The sequence below is a fragment of the Telopea speciosissima genome, chromosome 1 (genome assembly GCF_018873765.1).
Source record: "Telopea speciosissima isolate NSW1024214 ecotype Mountain lineage chromosome 1, Tspe_v1, whole genome shotgun sequence".
Taxonomy (NCBI): Eukaryota; Viridiplantae; Streptophyta; class Magnoliopsida; order Proteales; family Proteaceae; genus Telopea; species Telopea speciosissima.
The window spans coordinates 18014927-18041185 of NC_057916.1; the positions used below are offsets into that span (position 1 = coordinate 18014927).

The 26259-nt window shown below is 38.7% G+C and overlaps 1 protein-coding gene and 1 pseudogene across 1 annotated transcript; both read right to left on the minus strand.

Moving 5' to 3' along the window:
• Positions 1-5248: 5248 nt before the first annotated feature.
• Positions 5249-6461, minus strand: LOC122649060 (glycosyltransferase BC10-like). The gene has a single exon (XM_043842420.1). The coding sequence runs from the start codon at positions 6365-6367 to the stop codon at positions 5285-5287; it is 1083 nt and encodes a 360-aa protein (XP_043698355.1). The 5' UTR covers positions 6368-6461; the 3' UTR covers positions 5249-5284.
• A 7755-nt stretch (positions 6462-14216) lies between these two features.
• LOC122646265 overlaps positions 14217-26259 on the minus strand; it is a 41515-nt pseudogene continuing 29472 nt past the window's right edge.

Here is a 26259-nt window from a genome sequence, read left to right on the forward strand (position 1 = left end):
AAATACTAAAACCCTATAAGGGTTTGTGAATCCTAAGATGGTGTGGTGAACCTTCCAACCCTTTGAAGGAAAACTTTCTCCATAAATAAATATAAGAGAAAATGATTCATACATGCTTGTGGTACTAATTTCTTCTATTCCCTAATTCCCCTAATTCTCTATATCCCCTAGGGGTGTCAACCGTTCCGGCTTGGTCGGCCCTAGCAGGGCCTCACGGTGCTTAAAGCCTGCACTGTGACTGCCCGTTTAAGTCTTCGGACCGGGCCTGGTCAGGCTAGTTCGGGTTTTAGGCTATAATCAGGCTAGAATAATCGGGCCTTAAGTGGGCTGTGGACATGTTTAATTCTAAACGGACCTTAATCGGGCCTTACCAAATTAGGAGTAATAGAATATACTAATTATTCAATGTGGAGCCAAGCTACTTGGTCCCTTTTTATTAGAAATCCTATTGAATATCACTCATGGTTGTTGAGGAGGACTATTAAGACAGAACCAAAGTGGGGGTGGGGTCATGAATAATTTATAAATATTCAGTTCACAAGGTTTCAAAGCTAGCAAATAAGGTCGGGCTAGGTTCGGTCAGACTAGCATTCGGTCTGTCTGATCGGGGGCCCAACGGGCTAAAACCCCACACCAGGACTGCCCGTTTACTAAACCTGTCGGACTGGGCCGGGCGGGCTAGGTCGGTTCTGCCGGGCCCGGCATGGAATTGACACCCCTAATATCCCCCCACTTATTGTGCAAATGAGAAAGTGTCTCTCAAAAGTAATCTTGCCACTATTTGACGATTATAGAACATTACATAGTCGTGTGTGATGTGCGGCTCCTACGTATAGACACAGGGCCACGCAAAATGATTGTTGTGTCCTTAGGGATTTTTGCCTTTCCATGGGAGCCCAAGGTCATTTCACGTGGCCCTATGTTTCGGCATAGGAGTCACGCATCACATGCGACCAGGTAGCGTTCTCTTTCCCATAAACTTAATATTACTATGGAAATGTGATACTATCCACAAAATAAAATCTTATTTATGGAGAGCATGTGCTTTGGAAATAGCTACTGGTGAAGGTCTTTTTCAACAACACATTCTGTTTAACCCTCAATGCATGAGGTGCGGAGCTGCCTTGGAAACTTCAGACCTTGTGCTTCTTTGCTGCCCTTTTGCTCAAGCCGTTTGGTTTGATAGTCCATTATCGTTTAAGGTACAGAGTCAGAGTGATTTTAATCTGCAGAAGTAGATAGGTGAATGGAACAAATTTCGGAGGCTTGAGAAGAAACATTACAGAGAAGCTACTGGGTTATGAAGCTTTATAGCTTGGTTCATATGGCGAGCCCGTAATGATCTTGTGTTTGAGAGATGTAATTGGACACCGGAGGAGGTAATTCGTGCAACCCAGAAGGCCCATAGAAAATTTTTTCGGGCCCATAAACTAGATTTGGCGAAATTCTCAATAGCTCTCACGACTCCTTCCCACCCATTTCTCAAATTGAACTGTGATTATGTCAACACTTTCGAAGTATTTTGGAAGGTTGGACCTCAAGCGAATGTCACCAGGACAAGATCCATGGGTAGCCTACTACGTCCAGTTGGGCCTCAGTAATTGTGTGGGTCCTGATTGAAATTCCTAATTGGGCCTGGGCCATTTTAGTTTTTCCCTCCTTTTGCCAATATAGTAAATCTCTGAGTGGGCCTGGGCCATTTTAGTCAAAGATAACAACAACATGACACAGTCACACAATGACATAGAGAGAGAGAGAGAGAGAGAGAGACCTGAAATATGCCACGTAGCAAAACATATTCCCATTAATATTCGCTTGGAATCATATAATAAGCAGAAACCTCTCAATTTGCTGACGGAGAAAATTAAAAAAGAAAAAGTGAACCAAAAGAGAGGACCAAGAAGGGGAGATATGGCCCCACTAAAAAGGAATTCGAAAAAGGATGGTAGAAGAGAAGAGAAGCGAAAGCCCACTTACACCCACAATCACATCAATTTTTCTTTGCTGAGGAACCCTTTTAGGCTTTTTTTACCCACCACATCCACCAACTGTGGAAAACAAAATTGCTCATACTAATAGAACATGAACAACAACCCCAAGACCAAGAAAAAGTGTGTTCTACTCTTTGACAATTAACGTTTAGACAAATAAAGCAACTTCGAATGCTAAGGAATCAGTCCGGTGTATTGTTAGGAATCTGTATTTTTATAGTTAAAAGAATGCTGCCTGGTTGCGTTCCCCTATGCCCACACACAATGGGGCAAAAATGACCGTCGTGCACTTGTGCCCCTCCTATTAGATGCCCGTGCACCACCTCATTGGCCTCGGCGCTGGTGCAAGGGCCACATGAACAGGCAACATTCTTTTTTCCATATTTTATTTTTATAATAAAACTACAACAAAAAAAAATTAAAAAAAAAAAATCTCCCCTATGCCTAGCGATGTATGTTTAGCCATGTGAACCCAAGCTTGTTTAGAACCAGATCTTCTACGGTGCAGCTGCCCGTTGGCTTGTGCTGCTTAGACACAGGGCCTCACACAATGACCGCCTTACCCCCGCTCGAGCAAGGGTAAGGTGGTCATTGCATAAGGCCCTGTGTCTGTGCAGCATAGGCAGGACAAGGTATCGCACCGTAGAGAATCTGTTTCCAACCCGCTTCGGCTGAGCTTTTCAACATGTAGGGTGAACCTAGGCTGGGATTTTCAAGCAAAATTCTGACTTTATATAACTATATATTAATTCATATTAGGGAAAACGAAGGCTGCTTGGCTGCGCCCCCCTACGCCCAAACACATTGGTTGTGAAATGACCACCCCGTCCATCATATTGGATGCTTGGGCATGTATTCCCATTGGTCCTCACACTAGCGAAGTAGCCACACGACCAAGTAACATTCTTTCTCTGTATTATCATATGAGAAAGGATTTGCTACATTAACAGTGTGGAGTTTCATGCCTTGGAAAATGGGCATTATGAGAAAACATTAAAAATAAGGGAGTCTTATGAGACATTTTACAAAGGGTGTGCTACAGTAGTCTAAGTCTTGTGAAGGGTACCAGCATGGAATTTTGAAAGTAAGTTGGCTTTAGCAAATCTTTTATATATATATATATATTGAAAAACAAACAAACCACAATCCAGGCCCAAAAGGTTAGCTTTGTGCAAATCTTTTACTCTTACTATAAAAACCGTTTATAGTTGAGGATGTCTATATTTTTTGGGAAATGTTCTACGGGATAAGGCAGGCCATGCCCAGACACAGTATGGGGGGAGAGGGATGACCACGCCAACCCCATGAACGGTAGAATTTCCAGCCCCCAAGATGCCAGCAATGCGCTCTTATTGGCTGCTATGCACGTCACTCTCACCAATTTTTTTTTAAGTACATATGACACATGAAATATGAAATGTCAAAGAAAACAAGGCCAACCAAGGTCAATCAGAGACCAGCCCAGCCTTGGAAAAAATCAGAATCAGTAAGGGCTAACCTAACCCAACCCAGCCTGATCAAGATTAATCAGGGTCAAGCCAGGTTGGGTTAAGCCCAACAGGGTTGGGCCTGAGCTGAGAAATCTCTTAATTGTCTACAAACTATTAAGAGACATACAACTAGTATAGAGGACTTCTTTTCTAAGAAAAGGGCAACAAATGTGAAACAGAGAAAACAAAAACAAAAAACAAAAAACAAAAAACAAAAAACAAAAAAAAGTAGGAGGGGAGGAGAGAGAATTTGGAACGCAAAAGTATTAATATAGAATTGTAGAAATAAAAAGGGGCAAAGGATTTGGGCATATTTTGCCATAGTGCCGTGTCTTTTTTCTTTTTTTCTGAAGATTTCTTTTTGATAATATATGGGTTAAGGGTAACAACCACCGTTAGTTCAGAATCTTAAAAAAGGGGTATACTATGATGATGAAGATGATGGATTTAATTTTCATTCACACTTGGAAGAAAACTACAAAATATATATATATATATATATATATATATATATATATATATATATATATTATATACAAACAATAAAAATAGGTCGTCGTCAGTCCCCACCTGACTTCACTTCACTACACCATTTAAGTAACCAACACCCACCTCCTCCACCACACCACCTTCACACAAAGCCAAAAACTTCTTTGGGCTGTTGAGTTGGGGCTGCTTGTCTTTCTCTCTCTCTCTCTCGGGCTTCAGGCTTTTTCTGAACCCCCTCCCGCGAAAACCTTATCCCTCACATCTGGCATCTTCTGCTTGCGCCATTTGAGTCTCTCTCTCTCTCTCTCTCTTGATGCCGCTGACTCGCTGCTTTCTTTGCCTATCAAAACAAATATTAAGAAAAGGTTGTGACTCGGCTGAGTGAATCCCTATAACCCCCCCCCAATACAAAATTCACAAATCCAACTTCAATCCACCAAAAAAATGACAGCGAAACAGTTAAAACAGACAAGTGAGTAGAACTGATTTAGTGCAAGCTATCTAATAGGGTATCGGCCGATTCCAAAACCGACACTGATCACAATAAAAAAAAATAAAAAATGGGGCTCCAACCTGATTGCAGGAAACCGGAACCAGCCATTTCCCGCCCATTCTTATCACTCTATGTCCTATTTTACCCGATTCCAAACCAATTCGGATCGGAATCAACACTGGCCGATTTGACTCCCGATTCTGTGTAAAACCTACTGCATTTAAGAAAACCTCGGGAATTGTTACTTATTCCCAGTTTCCCACCATTCCACCGCCACCGACAGACAATGCACATTGACAGGTCTACTAAGAATCATTACTCTCTACCCTACTTGTAGAGTACTAGACTTATTATGTTCCCAATCCAACCCAGCCCCCTTAATTAGAATATTCTACATAATAAAAAAGCGGGTTCAACTCATAAGAATCGTCCGGGTCATCCCTCACGCAGGGGCGATTTTTCTTTGTTTTTTGGTTCGAATGTACCAGAAGATGAAGTGAAGGGAATTAGAGGATGACCCAACTCCCATAGACCCGAATTTCAAGGCTGACGACGGCAACGAAATTTTACTTTCCAATCTATTCCCAAACGCAATGCCGGGTCAACTCGGGTTGCTTCCGAAGTCCCAACTCCCAGCTCCCACCACCACCACCCACCCACCCGAGTCAAGTCAGCGGAACAGGAAAATTCTCCCCTACTGTTTGGAGATCTCCGCAGAGATCAGAGTATCAGACCAGGAACAACAATGGCGACACCAAGGCAATGAGAGAGAGAGAGAGAGAGAGCAGATAAGAGATAATTACCTGTTTGGTTCTTCTACTTCAATCATGGAAAATGACTGTATCTGCGATCTCCTGCAAGGGCTGCAAACAATCCGGCGAGAATTTCCGGGCGAACAAGTACGAGTAAGTCGAGTTCGACAGCCGTAACCTGTACACTAGCTCTGGAGACACTTCGGCCTTCCGGTAGGTATGAGGGTGACCATTGATGCTTGCTGTCCAATTCACATTTGTGAGAGTGTAATCGGTGCAACCTTTAGGATCCTCCATGGAAAGCAGCGTTGGAAAGTAATGTTCTTCTGGGTAGCAAGACTCAACCTTCAAACATGGTAGCCTGAATTTTCTCCATAGCTTCCGATCCTTGATCACCAGCAACGCATGCCGCCTCGTTAATATGAAGAACTGCGATCCAACTCGGAAATCTTCGAATTGTACCTCCGGCAACATCACACCCTTCCCTCTCGCTGTATATCTCTCCCATAGCCCTGGTTCTTTGTCCAGTATCTCTATGAAGCTTCGGTACTTGACTCGGCCGAATCGGGACCAATACGAATCAGACTCATCCGGATCGGCAGGTGAAGAAGCGAAGAGGGAATGGTAGACGAAACGGAATGAATGGAGTGGGACACAGTGTTGAGAAAGCAGAGCGAAGAAGGTATTGGATGGGTCATCAAGGAGTGCGGTGGCAAGGAGCCTCCGAGCGGCGGAGATTAGGGTTGGAGAAGCGCGTTGGGTCTTCTTAGCAGAGATAAATCGGCCTTCGAATACCCCACCGGGAGACTTCACTTTGGCTGATGGATCGGCATGGATGTAGATATTGTAAAGATGTTCATTGCCCTTGAAGAAGCTTTCCCACAGGGGAGCGAAGGTGAGGTCGGAATTGGTAAGGAAGAAAAAAGCAATCTTGGGCTGTGGATTGGTGGTGCCCAGACGTGAAACAGCGGTGCCAACGGCAGAGGAATGTGAAGAGGCAAGAGCCGCTCGACGAAAGAGGGCGAGATCGTCAAGTTCGTCAGGAAGAGAGATCGGAACGTGTCGAGGAGGGAGGATTCGAGGAGCCAAAAGAAACAACAAAGGCAAAGAGAGTAAAAGAGCGAACGAGAGCACAAATGGGGTTGAAAACATGGCTCAGAAGAACGACGGATGTCGAACAATCGACCCTACAAACCCACCCCCCCCAAATGCCGATGTTCTCTTCTTTTAGGGTTTTCTCATCAGAAACACACACACCAAAAAAAAAGGAGAGAATGAGGACAAACAAATAAATGGCGATTTGGGGCTTTTTCTTGATCCCGGTCCCTATGGAAGTGAGAAGAAAGGGCGTGGCAGTGGATCGATCGTTTGTTGAAGGATAACAAGATAAGGGCTTCAATAGATTAAATCATTAAATAAAAAAGACCAGAAAGAGGGAGAAGTTAGGGTTTCTTGGATGCTGGTTATTGCAGACATCATCAAAAGATCTAGAAGATGAAAAAAATTTCGCTACCCTTTAAAACCCAATTGACCAAAAAAAAAAAAAACCAAAATTAGGGCTTTTTTCTGTTTCTGATCTTTGTGTGAGTGTGAGTGAGAGAAGTAAAAGAAAGGTGAGTAGTCATGATAAGCAGTAAAGAAGAAAGATCACAGAGACAGTAAGAAAGAAAGAAAGAAAGAAAGAGGGAGAAATGAAGAAGGAGATGGAGACGGGAGGAGGTTCTGCTCTATTGTTTTATGATGATGAAGACGGGGGATGAAAGAAAATGTCGGGCACGAATACCTTTCTTTCCCTTCCCTTCCATAAGGATTAACGGCGTCAGTGAGAGCGTTAGCTCACACGTAATTGATGACTTGAAGTTGGACAAAAGCTTTTTTTAAAACACTAAATCTCGACTCGAATCGGCCTCCCTACTCCTATCACACCGATTCCTATTCGACTTTTTTGACCCAATTTCTTTTAATAAAAAATAAATAAATAAATGACAAAAGTAAGCTGCCAGCTGGCACCCGTGGCTCAGACATTGGAAGCATAGGTGTCAATCAATTGGTTCGGGTCAGTTTCGATTCGAGTTGAATCGATTTGGACGTGGGAATGGCGAGTCCAAAATCAAATCAATAAGAAAAGTTTGTTTTTTTTGGTTTGATTTCGGCCAGATTTGAATTCAGTTTAATACACATATTTATACAAAACTATGAAAACAAACTGGGTTTTTTTTATGGGTTTTGAATTGTTATCGATTTCTTATCGGGGTAGATCAGTTCGATTTCAATTTCGATGTCAAGTTCTTTCAGTTCCAATGTGGTTCAATTCGGTTTCAAGGTCATAATACCCCAATCCGAACCTTGCCCAATAAGATCTCATTTCGATTCGATTCAAACCAGTTGGAACCCATGGTGGATGTCCTTATGAACGTTCTCATTGGTCCCCATGCTAGTGTAAGCCGCATAGCTTGACAGCGATCACCTTCTAGAACTGGGAAAAAGAATGCTGACCAATTAATTACATCTTCCACAACTCTTTGACCCAATTTACGCTTTCAAAATGACAAAGGGAAGCAATCGTCTTCAGTGACTCTAAGGAGCATACACCATCGTAGCATTGTTTTTATGCATGCAAGCAAGTTTCATGCAAGTTGTACGAACAGCAATAAATCAATCTCCGCCACCAAAATATGTTTTCACATCTTAGAAATTTGAATTGAATTGGAAAGAAGAAATAAATATTTTTCAAAATTTATAAATATTTTTATTCAATAAACTTGTGATTCTTGGTGCACAAGAATCCCCCTCCGAAAAGGGCAAAAAAAGAAGGCTGACCAATTAGTTACATCTTCGACAACTCTTTGACCAAATTTACGCTCTCAAAATGACAAAGGCAAGCAATCGTCTTCTTGTTAATAGAGATAAGTTTCATTAATTTTTAATAAATTCATATAAACAATATTGAATGAATTTTACTTTTTTTTTTTTTTAAACCATTATATCCATAGACCAATGAAGTGATTATAATTTACAAATTTCAGTTCTATCTTTAGAAAATAATTTAATAATAATGTCGGTAGTGTTGGCAAAAGCTTGCAATTATAGAAAAATTATCCAAAGCCTTATTGAAACTTGAACCAAAAAATTCATAATCTTTATGAACTAACAAATAATTCCCAAGTTAAGGTTAGCAACATCATAGTTGGCAAACCTCAAATGGTTAGCGCAGCTGGCTTGGAGGGCACATGAGACTCCGCCTCAGAAAGCGAGGTCTCGTGATCAAAACCTTCGTCGCTACATAATTTCTTGGGGCCACCCGCCTGTGGCTCACTAGGGTCTAGAAGCTTCCGATTTGGACGTGGCACGGGGGTCATGTACAAGCCCAGGGGGATTTAGTTGGCCTAAAGTCGGATACCCTTCCCGTCTCCAAAAAAAAAAAGCATCATAGTTGGCAAGATTTTTCATTTGTGTAGTTTTTACTTGAAAATAAATGTAGCTTAATTGGTCAATAAATAGAGTTAAAATAAATAATCTTGGTCAAATAGTTAACCTACTTTTGTGCAAATGATGTTTAAGTTTGGTTTCATATATTGTTGAGTCCTAATCTTTATGGTAACCGAAGATAGATCTATATTAATTAAAGGCAATTTCTCAAATCTTATTCGAATCATAAGATTGCTTTATAGGTTTAAGGCTGTTGTAACTCATCATATGTTCTGTGATTGAACCACTAATGAAGGTTTACCTAAAAAAACCCACTAATGAATCCCATCTATTAGGACAAATATTATTAGTATCTCTTGAATAAAATATAATGAGTTTAATTTTGTTCACTAATTTGAATGGACTAGACGAATTTAAACATAATTTTCAGTAACCTCCAAAAGCAAAATCTTGCGTATTACGTAAAAAGAATGTTACGTGGTGGCGTAGCTCCTGTGCCCAAACACAAGAGTACACAAAAGCTCCACCTTCCCCCCTTGATATATTAAAAACCCATAAATACTAATGCTCATGTGCACAACTTCATTGGCCCTTGCACTGGTGCAGGCGCTACACAACCAATGAGCTATCTCTTGTCCTTTTTATTATTATTAAATTCAATTTTTTTTTTTTTGGGTTTTATTCTCTGTCAGTAGTTTGGTGAAGTATAACGCTTTACTATTTACCACATGACGATTAGTCCATGTGATAGAGAACTAGGCAAGCATCTCATTAATACAATTTCAACTTAAAATGAGTAAATGAATTAGCTAAAATTACAAAATATTTTTTTGTATAGTATATTCATCTCCATTTGATGGTATTTTGATAATTTTACTAAAACTTTGAATCAAATTTTGCGCAACTTTCCTTACTTTGGACTAAAATTTGTCCCTTAAGATGAATGCGGCCTCTTCTGCCAAAATGGCAATTAAAGTGCTAAACTTCTAGAATTCTAAAAAGAATCTTTTTTTATATTATTAAAAGGATGTACAAAATTTTATTCTACAAGCTGGGGACTAAATTGTAGCCAAGTTCCACATGTTTCTAAATTAAAACACCCAGCAAGTCATTAGTTTGCAACAATATTTTATAGGTATTGATTGCATCACAAGATCCAAACCTCCCACGCCAAAAGTATATTTATTTCACATCATTTTAATAACAAAGTGAATTGATTACCCAAAAAATTTTTTAAAATAAAAGGAAATTAGTCAATTAACTTTTTTATACTATACTACTTTAAGAAATTTTATATAAAGTATAAAGAATAGTAAACGAATTTTAAAATTTCCATTTTGTCGGCAAAACATTGAAGTGTTTGAAAATTTCAATTTCAACATTGGCAAATAATTTTAAAATAATATGGGTAATGTTAGTAGGGGCTTGCAACTATCAGTGGAAATCAAATCGAAAAGCTAATAAACCCTAAGGCCTTGATGGCACCAAAATCAATACCTCTAATCCTTATGAACTAACAAGCAATTCACAAATTAATATGGATAGAATGAAACTTTCAAAAATTATTAGAGGGAAACTAGATTATGATTTATGTGGTTAATTACTTTTCCTAGGTTGGGATATAAAATTTTAAATTTAGCAATATTGTATTAGGTAGAGTTGGTTGGAGCCAATCATCAATCAGATTTGTAGTTTTCAAGGATCAATTTTGATGGTGAAAGTCCAAACAACCAGGAATTGCTTTATCCATAGGCTTTGTTTGTTGCATAGGAAAGTGTCTCCTACACTACCAGCATGGGGAAGAATAAGTACGTCACACAAATAGTTGTTTTGAAAAAGGTATCATCCACATGGGTCCATATTTTCAAAAACAAGTGAAAAAAAATAATAAAAAATTAGGCTGATGTTCTCTGTGCTACAACGCAGCCTGTGCTCAGACACATGGACCTGCCATTCAAGGGGGGAGGGTGGTCATTTTACCCAGCATAGAAAACATTGTCCCTAAAAAATTTATCCGAGAGGGAAATTTCACATTGATAGCGTAGCAATCTTTTTCCCTCAAAAGAAAAGGAAAACTTATTTAATCATTCTCTAATATGAATTGATATGTTTAATCATTATCTAATGTATTGGTGGGCTGCTAGCTGGTTGAGTCTAGTGTAAGTCAAGGATTGGTTGCATGTTCGACCCTCCTACACCCCCACCCATATCTAATATGGTAAGTCGTAATAATATTTAATAAGTGTGGCTTATTGGGCACCCTTTTGGCCCCTAGCGGGTCTCTGTCTAGCCCCTATTGTGGGTCTCCCACACATTTTAAAAAAAAAAAAAAAACATGATTGTATAATCTAAATTTATTATCATGTTTAGTAATTAATTATACTTTACAGATGTAATTTTTATTTTGGGTTGTCATTCTTTGTGGGGGAACGTGGCCCTTGTGCGTGCACTGGGCAATGAGAGCGTGCGCATTGACATCATGGGGGTGGGATTTCCGAATTTCATGAGTTGGCAGGGTGGGGCAGTCATTTCGCCCCCTCCCCATTACGTCTGAGTAATGATTACAAGAGTTTTTTTTTTAGGTTTAAAATTGTTCACTTCATTTCTCTTACGAATTGAATCGCAATCTAATAGGTTTAATGACGCCCCATAGAAAATTAGAAATTGAAAGCTCTAGCTAAAGTCAGAGAATTTTTTTTAGGGGGGTGGGGGTGGGGGTGGGTTGGAGGGGAATTAGTTGCCGGAAAAGGAATTAATCTATGGGTTGGACTACTACCAGTCTACCACTACCAAATTCACAATTTTTTGGACCCTCACATCCAAACTAACCACAATGGTAGATCCCTTTCTATCTATAGCATCATTAGTAGGACAAATTGAAGTTATTATTTTTGTGTCCAAACTATAGGACCAAAGTCTTCACACTAACCTTTGAAACTCCTTCCACAAAGAATTTACATGTTAAAGAATCTCACTTTCAATATATACAAAGAAATTCTAGTAATAAAAAAAAAGGACTGAGTTTTCCTTAAGCCATGGAGAATTAGAACACATTCACCACATGGCTTCAAATGCGCACGGGAATGTATCAAAAAGGTATTTTGGAGATTATACTAAAATCCTATAAGGTTTGTGAACCCTAGGATGGTGTGATGAACCTTCACAGCATGGTGAAAGAAAACTTTCTCTAAAAAAGAACGATATAAACAAACTTAACTTTGATTTTCAGTTGGTTACCATTTGGATGTAACAATAGACATTAACATGAAAGCTCTAAAGACCTCCCAGAGATACTTAAAGTGAAATGGAGTAGTAATTGCTTATCGCTCTCATATAGATATTTGTGTTGAATGATGGGTTTTACTCTTTTATGGAATGGATTGTCTGGATGACACATCTGTAGGAGTATTTTGAACATGGAACTTTTTTTTTTTAAATTTATACTGATTGCTCTTTTAAGTCAAAAGTAAAAAAAATAAATAAAAATAAGTTTAGAGTGGTTTACTATAATGTCATTTTTCAGGAGTTATAATTGTTTCACACAAGTGTGAAATGACAAGATTTTATCAAAATTGAAAAAAAATGTGTTACATTAAAGGGCAAAAGGGTTTTCCTACTTTATCTTCTCTAATGCATGTAAAAGTAGTTCATTGAATCATCAAAAGGTGAGTTTTAAGTTGCTATATGATACTCATTAAAGTCATATTTGTAGAAAAAATCAAAATTAATTAGAAACTTTTTATTAGAGAGATGAAGGTAGTTCTCAAGAATAAACCTATGAAGAAAAGAACACCATGGTCCCATACATATCATCCACATATATGAGAGAGAGAGAGAGAAAGCACCACCTTATCTTTTGATTTGTTAATAATCTAAATATCGCCTCTCACATCAAAGAAAAGAACATTGAAAAAGTTTACTGCATTTTAGGCACCAACAAATATCACATGGATCCTTTACTTCTCTCTCACTCTACTCATTGGATTCTCTCTTTGCCTACTTAGTACCTGCAATCCGTGCATCCTGCGCATGATAGCAACCCAAATAAAAGAGAAGTCATTGGATCCTTGTCTTAGATACTTACCCTTTTACCTTTTCTTTTTGTAGGATGTTTTTTAGTACCCAATTAGTGTAGGAGGTTTCATAAAAACACTCAGGCCAAAAATTTCTCACATTAAGTTGAAAAAATCATAAACCCGCCACCTCTATTTAAAGCCTTGAAACACCCACCTTCTCACATGTACGGCTTACACATCCATCTATAAAACTGTCCCCAAAAAACAAAAAACAGAAAAAATCTTCACGTTGCTCTCACCTTCTTATATGGGATTTTTTAAATTTTTTAAAACTATTTTCACTGGGTCACCCAAACCAAAAAAAAAGAGAAGTGAGAGATTCTCCCACACTTCCCACGTGGGGAACCTTCCCCAAGAAGAAATTAGTGAAGGAGGTGGGTGATAGACACACACACCCCTTCATCCATCCCAATTCCCAAACCGACAATTTTATTCTAGAAGTGAGTGACCTTTTCTTCATTTTTTTTTTCTTCTTAATCTCTCCATTAATAAATTCCTAAGGAAAACCCACCTGATATGACAAAGGTTGGCTATCCTTCTTGGCTGCTTAGACGCCTAGACCCATTCTGTCTTTTGACCAGGGAGAAGACAGGTTTTATGTTTTATTGTTCCTTTTTTGGGTTTTGGACTTCGGAGGAATCAAAGAATCAAACCCACTTTGCAGCCTATATTAAGTCAATTTTGATGCTAAAGGAAGGACGATTCCTTTCTTGGTTGATTGCAAGAACGTAGAAACTAGCAACTAGCATGGTGGGGTGGGAACCCTAAATATCATTTCACATCTTGTTTGGTGAATGCGCTTTCAAAGAGAAAAACTTGATTGATGAATGCAATTTCCCTCAGAGTTGAGACCTTTGGATTGAAATCTATGTATTGGGGAACCCCAGTTCACAAGCAAGGGTTTTTAAGAGGTGTTTCATTGTATCAATTTTAGCTTTGGAGTATATATCAATTTCACTTATATCCTTCCTTCCACTTGCTTAGTTGTCTGTAAATCACATCATACACAGTGGATGACAAAATCCAAGATCACATATGATGGGTGATACACTGTGTTCCATGTGAATAGAATAGAAGAGAAGGCATGAAGATCTCAGTAGCAGATCACATGCTTCCCTTCCACTTGAAAGTAAATTCCCACCATTAAATGTGACCCAAACATTATGTATTCCATTCCAGAAGAAGTAAAAGAACAGATCCATGACCAAATAATTCACTAAGGATGATTTTCACACTTTAAATGAGTAAATAGCAAAGGATAATGGATCAAATTGATGTAACAAGCAAAGCAAGCACTGGGGAAAGGGCCCACCTGGCATCACACGTCTGCAAACCCTCAGTGAGATAAGCCAGCTTTTGGGAGAGATGGCATCTACTTGGTATCATTAGCCTGAAGCAAGTTCCCCCTTTCAGAGGCGCTCGCTAAGTGTTCTTAATTTCTTACTCCTGGACAATTGCTTGCCAAGTCAATCTTCCAATATAAGATAAACAACAGATGATCTCAGAATAATGAATTAACTGCAAGAAATAGAATGCATTCATGTAATAATGCACAGTGAAAATAAACTATCTTTATATTATTGTGGGTGACAATGGCACCTTGTCTCCCCATATCGTGCCACCATCGTGAAACTGCCAATGTAAGAAAGGAATAAAAGCAATATGCTCGCACCTCCAAGCTAGAAGGGACTCTATATATACAGATCGAAACATCAAGATTCAAGCCTCCTGTTGGCCACTCGGGCTAACATTTCATCATCTTCAAATTGATCCTCAAGTCTGAAGCTCAACTACCTGCTGAACACCATTTGTTTGGCTGGAATCACATGTTCCATCAAATTTGGCTCTATCCTTAATGGGCTTCTGTGCATTTGGTGTCCTGTTGGCAGTGTTCCCACTGGGGCGCCTGGCTGTTTGTCCACCAGTACCTGTTGTGACCACATGAAATTAGGAAAGCAAACAATGCAGGAATCCAAGGAAATTGCAATTGAAATCATCAGAACATTGGTATATGCAACTGTGCATACAACTAGAAACTAGTCTGCAAGGGCAGCATCTAGCTTGTTTATGCAATTAGTTTTTAAATATTCAAGACTATAAGGCCCAAAAATGGCAATTAGATCCAATCCATGCTTTGTGCATTCATAGCAACTGAATATTACAGGTGCATAACAAAAACTGGACCACTTATTGCATTAGTCAGCAGCATGGCTTTCAAAGTGGGTTGAGCACAGTTTGAACAAGGCCATAGATATCTTATGCCTGTAGATCAAAAGGACTTACCACTGTTTGGTAGGGACAGCCGCTTCTTTGTGTGGGCATCTGATTGCAAAGGTCTCTCTTTAGGATTGCTGCATGATCGGGGATCCATTGCCAGAAGGCCTTGAGTTGGCTTCTTCAACTGGATCTTCAGACGGCTTAGATCTTGGCTTACCTGATACTGTGTTCAATGTTGCTAGCACATTAGCTGACTTGCCCGATGAAGAACCACTACCATCAGAATGAGATGTGGTGGTTTTCTGATTTGAGAAATTTGAGTGAGAATTCAATGAAATAGGCTTCTTGCTGCCAGATCTGAATTGGATTTTCATGCCATTCTTCCCCTCTGCTGACTCATTCCCACGGATCATGACTCCCTCTTTGAGATTGATGTCAAGGAACCGATTCTCCCATGGACGAACGGCCATCCATCTCTCCAACCAGTTCCAACCCCAGTTGTTTTTATCTGGTTGAAAACCTGCAGGGGCTACCTGCTGCCTTGATCCTGCCTGCCACTGCAAGAAGAGAGATTTATCATGTCAATGAAACATCAAGAAGAAGCATGAAGAACAGAATATCGGACACACTCAAGGTAGTATATAAAGGAGCTACAGATTCAGAAATGGATCCCTCAAAACTCACAAAAGTAAATCAAGTCTACTGTGGGCTCAGTATTGAACAGCCTAGGGTAGTGAATAAGTGTTCCACATGGCACACATACATGCCACATGTATAGAGCAATTTTTATGCCCAAGACATGTCATACTCAAAGGATGTGGAAAGAAAAGCAAGTACGAAAGAAAGATCCAAATGACAGGGGTGAAAGCACGTGGGAAAATATTTCTTATAACAAATTAACATGCCAAAGAATCTTCAAGTGAATCATATTTTTCAGATAGAAATTCCAGTGATGCTGATGCAGATAAATCAGCAAAAGTTACCTTATTTTAGTATAAAATAAGCCTTGGGTTGGGTTCTATACATGTTGGGCCTTTGGTCCAATGGATTTTTACTATAGTGGACCACTTTAATGGGCCTAAATATGAGTAGGAATGAATACGGGATTTACTTTATTAGTTAGTCTAGTTAGAATCATCTTCTTTATTTTAAATTGTTACTAAGTGTTTTAGTTAGGCTGGAATAGGTCTCTAAGAGTCCATCCTTTAATGGGCCTAAATATGCTTCTTCAGCCCCCTTCAAGTAATCCTAAGATATGACAAGTGGTCTGCTTCTTGCTTTGCCACATGATAAGATTGCCACCAACAAACGTGTAATAACATGTGGTAGACCTCTTATCACCATCAGCACTAGCTCAGTAAACATCGGAAACCCTACCAGATCAACACTCTGGTAAAGACGACAAATAAGCCCCTTCCCTAGAGCCCCCTTCAAGTAATCCTAAGATATGACAAGCTGCCTCACAGTGAACTTTCTTCAATGATTGCATAAGCTAGCTAATAACACCCATAGCAAAGGAAATGTCAGCTCTAATAATAGTTAAATAAATAACTTGCTCAACTAATCTTTAGTACTGGTGCTTATCATCAAAATCTTCATCATCACTTATCCCAAAGTTCTGATGAGGATCCATGGGAGTACCAACTGGTTTAGATGCAAGCATACCATTTTCAGGTAAGAGGTTTAACACATATGTGCATTGTGATAGACTAATCCCTTTCTTGCTTCGTAGTACTTCAATACCAAAAAAATAGTTGAGAGAGCCCATGTCTTTCATCTGAAAATGCTGATGCAAATAAGATTTTACCTCTACAATTCTTAAAACATCATCATCAGATATGATAATGTCATCAACAAAACCCACCAACACAACAACTTTAGAACCAAGATGGCAAACAAAAACAAAATGATCAAAATAACATTATGAAACCATATCGAGTAACAATCAAGTTGAATTTGTCAAACCAGGCCCTAGGTGATTGTTTCTGTTGAATTATTTTATCCACCCGTGTCCCCCTTTGGATAGTCCGCCGTGTTAGAGCTCCTGTATGATATACATATTGTTTCCTCCCTTTCCTATAAGGTCGGCCTTTTAAAGGAAGCGGTTTCTACATGGTATCAGAGCAGGCAGGGGTCACGGTATCGAATCCCCCTGGGAGTGGGAAGGTGTTGAATTATTTTATCCACCCGTGTCGCCCTTTGGATAGTCCGCCGTGTTAGAGCTCCTGTATGATAGACATATTGTTTCCTCCCTTTCCTACAAGATCGGCCTTTTAGAGGAAGCGGTTTCTGTAGTTTCAAACCATAAATGGTTTTGTGTAGCTTACATACTTTGTGTGAATTCTCCCCCTGAGCAAAATCCCCTGGAGGTTGCTCCATATACACCATATAAGAATGCATCCTTGATATCCAACTGATAGAGAGGCCAGTTGAGATTGACTACTAATGAGATAAGAACACTGACTGATTAAGGCGAGCAAGAGGTGAAAAGGTCTCGAAATAATCCACTTCATAAGTCTGTAAAATCCTTTGCAACCAAACGGACCTTAAGCCATTCAACTAAACCATCTGGATTGTACTTAAGATGCAAACCCAGTGACACTACACAAGATCCTTTCGTGGATTGTAATTTGGCTGCAATAGATTGATTCATGTTGTTCTATAACCATATAAAAACGGTGTCATTCTCCAGCATTCATTCCTCATAGACTTTCATCTCAGAAGGTTCATTAGAATCAATGGAGGAGGATTAGACTAAAGATATTTCAACTTTCCTTTGGCATTAATATAGACCTTTGACGGCCTGTGTCCATAGTAGATTATTACCAACTCCATTGAGTGTGATGGTGGTGATTTGGACATTAACATTGTCCACAGTAGTCTTGGGATCAGCCATCATGCACACTAACTTAAGAGCACCAAATAGCAGTATCCAAGAACAAACAGAATAAGATTCACCCCAGAAATTGGGTGAAAGTTGATAACAGCAACATTTGGAGTCAAATGACCTCCAGATTTGGATCGAGTGATCCTTAATAGCAAGGGAACAATGCCATATAATATCAGGCAGATCTGAGAACCAGATCTGAAATTCGGAAGAAAAAAAAAATAGATCAATAACTGATTACCCCAAGCTGTAATGGAGAAAATCAATTACCACACATCAGAAGTTCAGATGGACTTCAAATCTGGATCGAGTAGGCCCTTATTAATGTAGTCCTAGATAGGTAGGAGACCTACTAGGAGCCAGACAACAGGATCAATCGCAAAAGGGGTTGCTGGTTCGAATGGGCAGCACTAGGATTTAGGTTAATTCTAGGGTTTAGGATGGGAATTTGGAAATGGGTCTTATATAGGTTTAATATGCAGGTCTAGGGTGCTTTTATGGCATATAAATAATAGGATTTGGGAAAGTTTTAAAATTCTGCAATTCTGGACAGAATAGAGTTGCAGGTTTTGGGTTTAATGGAGTGGAGGAATGGAGGGATAAAGTGGGAGTTATGAGCTGGGTTTAGGATCGAGTGTAGGGAGAAGTGTGGGGGTTGTATGCTGGAAGTTTGGTTTGAAACTAATGGACAGATTTGAAGTTATGAGGGAGTCCTAGTTAAGGTAGAAGTTGCAGGTTTAATGGAGGTTAGGGTTGGATATATGCAGGAAACTAAAATTACTTACTGGTTTGATCTCCTCCAAAAGCAGCAGCTTGAAGAAGCTCGACTGAAGAAGAAGAAGAACCTCTCGGTACTGGACAGACACAAGGAGTCGCACGAGTCCACCCACCCTATCCACCTTGAGATCCACAAGGCAACACTCACACAAGGGAGCAATAGCAGCAACAAAGGAAACAAGCATAAAGCTGAGTTTTTATTAATCAAAATTCGTGTTCAATACTTGGCCCCCTTACAACCTTATATAAAAGACTCAAAATTAGACTTCTACACTAAAAAGAAAAGGCCTAACCCAATCCTTAACCTATTAGGTAACTTAAACTAACTAGGAAACTAAAATACTAATAGAAATAGACTCAAAACATGGCTGGACTTATAGAGTCCTAATCCAGCCCAACTTACATCACATGACCACTTAAGTTGTCACATGGTTACTTAACCAAGTCACACAATCACTTAAATTGAACCAATTGGATGCAACCAATTTGAACCGGTTCAATTAAAAAACATAAAAATAAACTAAGTACTAGGCTAATCCCGTATGCAACCTATATACCCCTAGTTTAATCTCATTAAAGTGGCCTATTACATAGAAAACCCTTGGGAAAAAAGGCCCAACATATATATATCCCAACCCTAGACTTATTCCTAATAAAATAAGTCCATTTGGGTGATGAATCTGCATCACTTATAGAAGGCAAACAATGCCTCAAAATATCAACACGATCTGCTGGTCAGATCAGAAATAAATTCAGTTCCTTCAGATCTGAAAAACTACCCCACAGGGTATTCCATGGAGTGATGGAGAATTGTAATTCTGAAAGATCATAAAGTTGAATCAGCTTCAAACTGAAATTGAGTGGACTCCTAGGCAATGTGGCTAGCTTGTAGAATAAAAAAAACTGTCTTCAATGGACAACGCAGTCCATGATAATCAAAGAATAGATAATAGAGACCCTAGTTTTGTTATCATATCACCATAAACTTGGGCCTGAGATTCACATAAAGCAGCATAGGTTGCTGCAACCCATGAACAGTAACTCCTTAGACTTTCAAAACCAGAATCGATGGAAAACTGGGTATTAATGCCCTGATACCATGAAACAAGGAAGAAACTAACAACCAGCCAATCAGAGAATGAAGAAACGAAGGAACAAAGAGAGGAAGAGAGAACGATGGAGAGAGAAGAAGAAGAAGAATTCTGAACCAGCGATAGATTCAGTACATCTATCGCTGGACCTTCCAACTTTATTTATTTTTGAAAATAAGATAGACTTGTACTCAAAGCAGGAATCCTACCTTGAATACAAGACTAATTACAAACAAACAAACAGAACTACTAACAATGAATCTAGACTAACTCTGAACTAACCAACACAGCACGATAGGATAATTCCCCCTACCGTGAAAAACCAAAATACTACATTAGAATGGATCCAATAGGGGTCTACGATACATATGAACACACATAACTTAACACCTATTACATATATATTTATTTCCTACTTTTTTTCTTTTTCTTTTCTTTTCTTTTCTTTTTTTTTTGGGGGGGGGGGGGCGAGAAGGGGGGCTTCTACAAGTACAATTTCTTTTGAAGCTCTTGTAATAGTGCATGTTCATCAGACTACCCTCTAATACTAAAAAGAAAAAAATGTTTACCTACCCTATTTAGCAAGTTTACACTGATTTAAACAATTAAAAAAAAAGATTCCCTTCCTCCCCCCCTCCCCAACTGAAGAAAAAACAAAACAAAATAAAAAGAGCACCATAGAGAAAGTTGAAAGAAGGAAATAAGGAAATTCTGTAAGCTAGGCGACTCTATCAGGTAAGGCGCTTGATGAGAGAACACCAACTCCAAGTAAAGCAGTAAGAAAACTGTTCTTTGCGGCAGGGATAGTCAGTAAAAGAGGTAAGTAAACAGTCAAAGAGGGGCTATGCAAGTTTTTTAGTCCAGGAGTAAGCAAAAGACTCATTTATAATAAGCTAAAAACTCAAGCATTACCAAAGGTCAGCGGTTACAGGTACTCAAGAGAATGAAAGATTTGACAGAGAGAAGGTTGAAAAAAATGCAAGTAGATCTGAAAAACATATGCTAATTGCTAAACGACTTAATCTTTCGAAGGATCACCCTTTGAAGCAGTTTCTGCCAAATCAAACGAAGGACAAAAAAAACATCCCACTATGCGGTGGAGGTATGCACAAAAGTTTATTTAGCCGAGAACCTATGTCTATAGTAAGGCTTGATTCTTTTCATTCAGGAATTGGCATTCGCCAGAAGTGAACTCATGGAGGTTTCTTCTTCTGACTTTGGGGAAGGGTCTAGAAATATGTTTAGAGAATAACTGCATGTTTATGTATATAAATTGCATACTAGTACAGCATAATATATTAATAAAATTTTGTGTTTTCATTCCCAAAAAACCCAAAAAGAGCTACATGTCAGTTTAACACTTGACACATGTTCTTAAGCTCCAACAATTCATCCTTTTATAACTCAACTCAACAAACTAAGCCCTTCTCCAACTAAATGGAGTAAGCTACACAAATCCTATTTCATCAGTCAACCTATTCAAACCCATACTTGGTGTCAACCTAACTCATTTATGTTTTTTCTACATATCCCAAAGTTGTTTTAGGCCTTACTCTTTTTGCTCCTCTAATCTGAATCATATCACTCCTCCTTACCCGTGCATTAGGAAATCTCCATTGCACGTGTCATCCCACCTCTAACAACTTTCTCTGAACTTATCATGTGTTGGAACTAATCCTAACTTACATCTAATGTGTTCATTCCTTATATTGTCTTTTCTGGTTTATCACTCATCCATCTCAACATCCCCATCCCAGCCACACTAATTTTATTTATATGTAGTTTTGTGATCAGCCAACATTGAGTCCAAGAGTTCATCTTTCTGACTTCCAAAATCACCATCGTCCTCTTTGTTTCTGTAAGTGATAAAAAACATGATGATGATTATCAGATGTACCTTCCTCCGATTTATTCTTCCTTTTTTTTTGGGTAAATCTGACATCTCTACATTCTAACCTTGGTTTAGGATTCTCATTAATTTCTTCTTTCTCAACGTCATTCTCATCCACCATTGTAGCCAGTTCCACATATATTAAAGTTTCCTACTCTGTTTCTTCATTTGATCAATGAAGTAGATTATCAATGCTCATAAAGTCTCGTGCACATCATACCTGTTTGTTCTAATAATGATTCCTTAGCCGCGCATTTATCCTTCTTAGATTGATGCAAGCCTATTGAAATCATAACTATCATGCCTTACTGATTAAGAAAACAATGGAGCCTCTTACATTGAATATTATTACGGGAAACGGAAATTTCATCACATTTCTAGGAACTAGTTGACCTTGTAATGTTTCTTTCACTATAGATGCTTGGAATTGTATATGCATGCATATGTATAGACATATAGAACATATATTTTTTGTTAATAAGAGTTTTTATTAAAGAAAGAGAGAGTACAAACAAGATTTCAGAGATCTAAAAGAACCCCAAACATCAACACATTTGTCAGAATGAAAATTATTAGTCAATCAACTTGGTTCCTCAAAATATTAGTAATTGTAAAAGTATTTGTTTATAAAATATCAATTATGTGAGGGCCCTACTACATTTTTTTTCTTCTAATACAATAACAACAACCATAACCTTATCCCAACTAAATGGGGTCGGCTCCACGGATCCGAAAAGGTCATGACAGTAATAGAAATAATAGTAGTAGAAGGAAGTAAAAAGGGGTTAAAAAAAATAAAATAAATTACTAAAGGAAAAAGTCTAAGTAGTAGTCAAAGTAACATCCCAGGAACATCCCCCTACGAGGGGTCGGCTACATGGGTCCTTGTCCTCCAAACAACTTTATCCGCGATCATACTAGGATCGAGCCCTACCATATGCATATCCTTCCTTCCCACTTCTCCAATAGTCATTTTAGGCCTGCCCCTACCTCTTTTAGCTCCTTCAAATTGAATCTGGTCACTCTTCCTTACTGGTGCATCCATGGGTCTCCTTTGGACATGACCAAACCACCTCAAGCGGCTCTCACGAAGCTTGTCCTGGATTTGTGCAACTCCCAATTCGGTTCTAATACAAACATTCCTTACCCTATCTCTCCTGGTCTTGCCGCACATCCTCCTCAACATCCTCATCTCCGCTATACTCATCTTATCTATATTACTCTTCTTAACTGCCCAACATTCCGCTCCATATGTCATCGCTGGTCTTATTACTATCCTGTAGAATTTCCCCTTAAGCTTAATAGGCATTGTGTTTGTCACATAAAACTCCTGATGCTCCTCTCCACTTCATCCATTCTACTTTAATAGGCATGCATTTTTTTTTCTAACGACTTCAGCAAATAGGATTCTTGCTGAGATCCATTAAATATTTTAACTAGATGCTTTCTATGTCCCAAACAAGCTTCTATCAAATTTTACCTGATGAGCCAGAGCATATGCCATGGCTCTCTCACGCTTGGCTGCCGCCTCCTGCCTCTTCAATAACTTGGCCTGAATCTCTTCCACAGAGCCAACACTGTCGCACCACCCTTCCTGCATCATGTGATCAAACAAATGACTGAATGAGAAACAATCACTCAATGCACCAACAATGTAGTCAGCATTTGATATCAAATCAGAATGTGAGAGTGGGAAGGTGTCTTAAAATTTTGATTTTTCCTATAAAAAAAATCCTAGGAAATTAATAAAAAAAAATGAAACTGACTTGGTATCATCAAACCTATAGAAAAGAAAACAGCAGTTATTACATAAAGAAGTCGTCTCAGAATCAACTTATACAGATACATTTAACTAAAATCCTAAAGTCCAACATATATTGTCAAACAAAGCAAATTCACAGTTCCATCAGTCAATAATGTTATTAGTACAATTTGTTGCACCCTAATTGTCACTCTGGTTGTCCTTTACTCTTGTCCCTTCCGGCCTCCCCCCCGCCCCCCAATAACAAAAAAAAAGCTTGCTCATTAATTTGCACTTTATATGTTTTGCTATGAATAGGTGGAGCAAAAGATTTGTCCTTCTACCTATTTGTTTCATAGGTGTATGATAATTGATTCATTCTGAGAAATTTGACTGGCAGATGACGTCTATGGTTCTTTTCCTATGGAACACCACTCCAACCCTAGCAATTGAAATAGAGAAATAGAGAATAAGCAGCTTCTTTCTTCGAAGCATGCCAAATCTGGTAGAGGGAAACGGAAGAAAAAAACAGAGCTAATGAAACAAAATAGGAGTGGATGAACAACATGGTTTTGTTTGATCAGACTTCTGGACTCAAAGTCAAAGCTTGATTCAGTCATTTCCGCTTGACTTTCTTTTGACCAAGCCATTATCAAAACTGACCTACTCAAAATCAACTGAATAGTTTCTTGAATTAACTGCATGAAGCAAGGAAAAAAATAACCTTTTGTTACGCAATGCTAGTGTGCTCGTTGCTGAGTGGACTCAACTGTAATTGGTGGAATCAGAGGATAAATGGAAAATGACTCAAAGCTATTTGCATTCTTAGATGAGGAAAAAAAAAGAAGAAAGAAAAAGCCTTTACAAGGATACTGTTTTAGACCCCCTCTGAACCCAGATAATTTTTTGTTGGGTGGCACATTCCTGATACTACATTAAAATTATAAATGAAAAGGAGATTCAAAAATAACAAAAAGATGTTCAACGTCTGAAAAGATTTTTATAGTCCTATTGCCACCAAGACCATTTTATCACCATAATAGCCACAACACTTGGGATTTGACTCTAGATTGCATTCCCCATTTCAAGCCCCACTCTCACCCTCTGCATCAAGACTAAGAAACAACCTTCCATGAGGCCTTTACATAACCTCTGCCTCTTACATAAACTGATATCTAACAGCTCATGTTCTTCAAGTATGCATCCATCATTACTATTTTGTAAATGCATAGCTTTATGCGTTCGGCAATTATCAAATATTAATGACTTTTTGTTTGCACTCTTACAAGAAGTTATTTTTTTTTATTTTATAACGAAAATTCAAACAAAAATAGAAGCCTTAGGAAAAAAATATTGAAGCTTATACTTAACCATATTGGGAACGCACTCATATATGATTCATACTGAACCACAAACATATGCATCAAATCTAAACAAGGCCAGAAAGATTTGTACTTCCATGCATGATTGTCTCTGAGACTCTGAAATTATACCACAGTTTCAGATTTTAACACATAACAAGGCAGCTTTTTTGTTATTTAGCATTTAAGAAGCCAATGAACATTCAAACAAAATTTCAATTGTAACAATACTCAAAATGCAGGATCATCTTAAGCAATGCAGATATTTTCATTCTCAATTTAAGAGCGTATTGATAAATCTTACCTCAATTTCTCGAACGTGCGCCTCATGTACAAGCTGCTGCTGAAGTTTTTGCTCTGCCATCTGACTTTCCAATGCCATGCGAACACGGCGTGCTCGAACACGAGCCTGAACTCTCACTAAAGCTTGCATGCAACGAAGGGTTATTGCAGCTTGTTTTCTTACAGCATGACCCCTAACAAGGGCCTGAAGTCTCACCAATCCTTTCAAAGCCCTAAGTGCTCGTCTAGACTGGCAAATATCAACCAAACATTGCATTCGTATGTCAAGACCAATAACACAAACAGTTAAACATAAACTAAAAACAAATAAATAATTTATGAACTACTATGAGTAGATTGAGGTGTCTGCTAACAAAGCTTCTCAATTAAGCCCCTATCTAGAGGTTGCAGCATTAAGCATTAAGCTGGTAGAAATTAATGAGGGAGAGAGAGAAGAAGGAACTGGTGTGTCAGGTCGGCAGCCGGCACCGTAATATACTCAATTTTGCATGGATCCTATTTCTATGAGTACTTTAATCTATTTCTTTAAGTTTCATGTCTTATCGGCCATTTGTTAGAGCTACCCTTGTAAGCGACATGCCGCGTCAATGCCCGGATGCGTTGACAAGTAGTCAAGGGTTCTCGTACAATGGACAAGTGCGAGTAAAGAAACCAATCCAAAAGTGTAGGATTAGATTAGCATCTTTGAACATTGGTTCTTTAGCGGGTAAGAGTCTAGAGTTGATAGTCAGTACGAGGAGAAAAAGGATCAATATTGCCTATAGTCAAGAGACCAGAAGGAAGGATAAAAAAGCTAAGGTGCTAAACGACTTTAAACTTTGGTATACAGGTGCATAAAGACCTCAAGAATGATGTGGTGGATGTTAAAAGATTTGAGGATAGGATTATATCAATCAAGCTTGTATTGGAGAAAGAGGTTAATATAATTAGTGCTTATGCACCCCAACTGGGATTGGATGAAAGTAGTAAGTTAAATATTTAGGAACAAATGGATGGATTAGTGCAAGGTTTAGCCGAGGAGAAAAGATCATTATAGGGAGTTGTTGAAGTACCTATCAATTTAAGTTGCAAGGGGGTACATATGGTCATGTACATATATTAAAGTGTGTTTATGTTGCGGCTCTCTTAGTTTAAAAGGATTTTTTTTTATTATGTTGAGTCCTATCTTATTTGTGAGTCCTACCTAGGGTTATTTTTTATCGAGTCATAATTTGACTCTATTCTGTATTTACTGTTTTCTTGATTTATATATTGGAGGTGTGAGCCGAGAG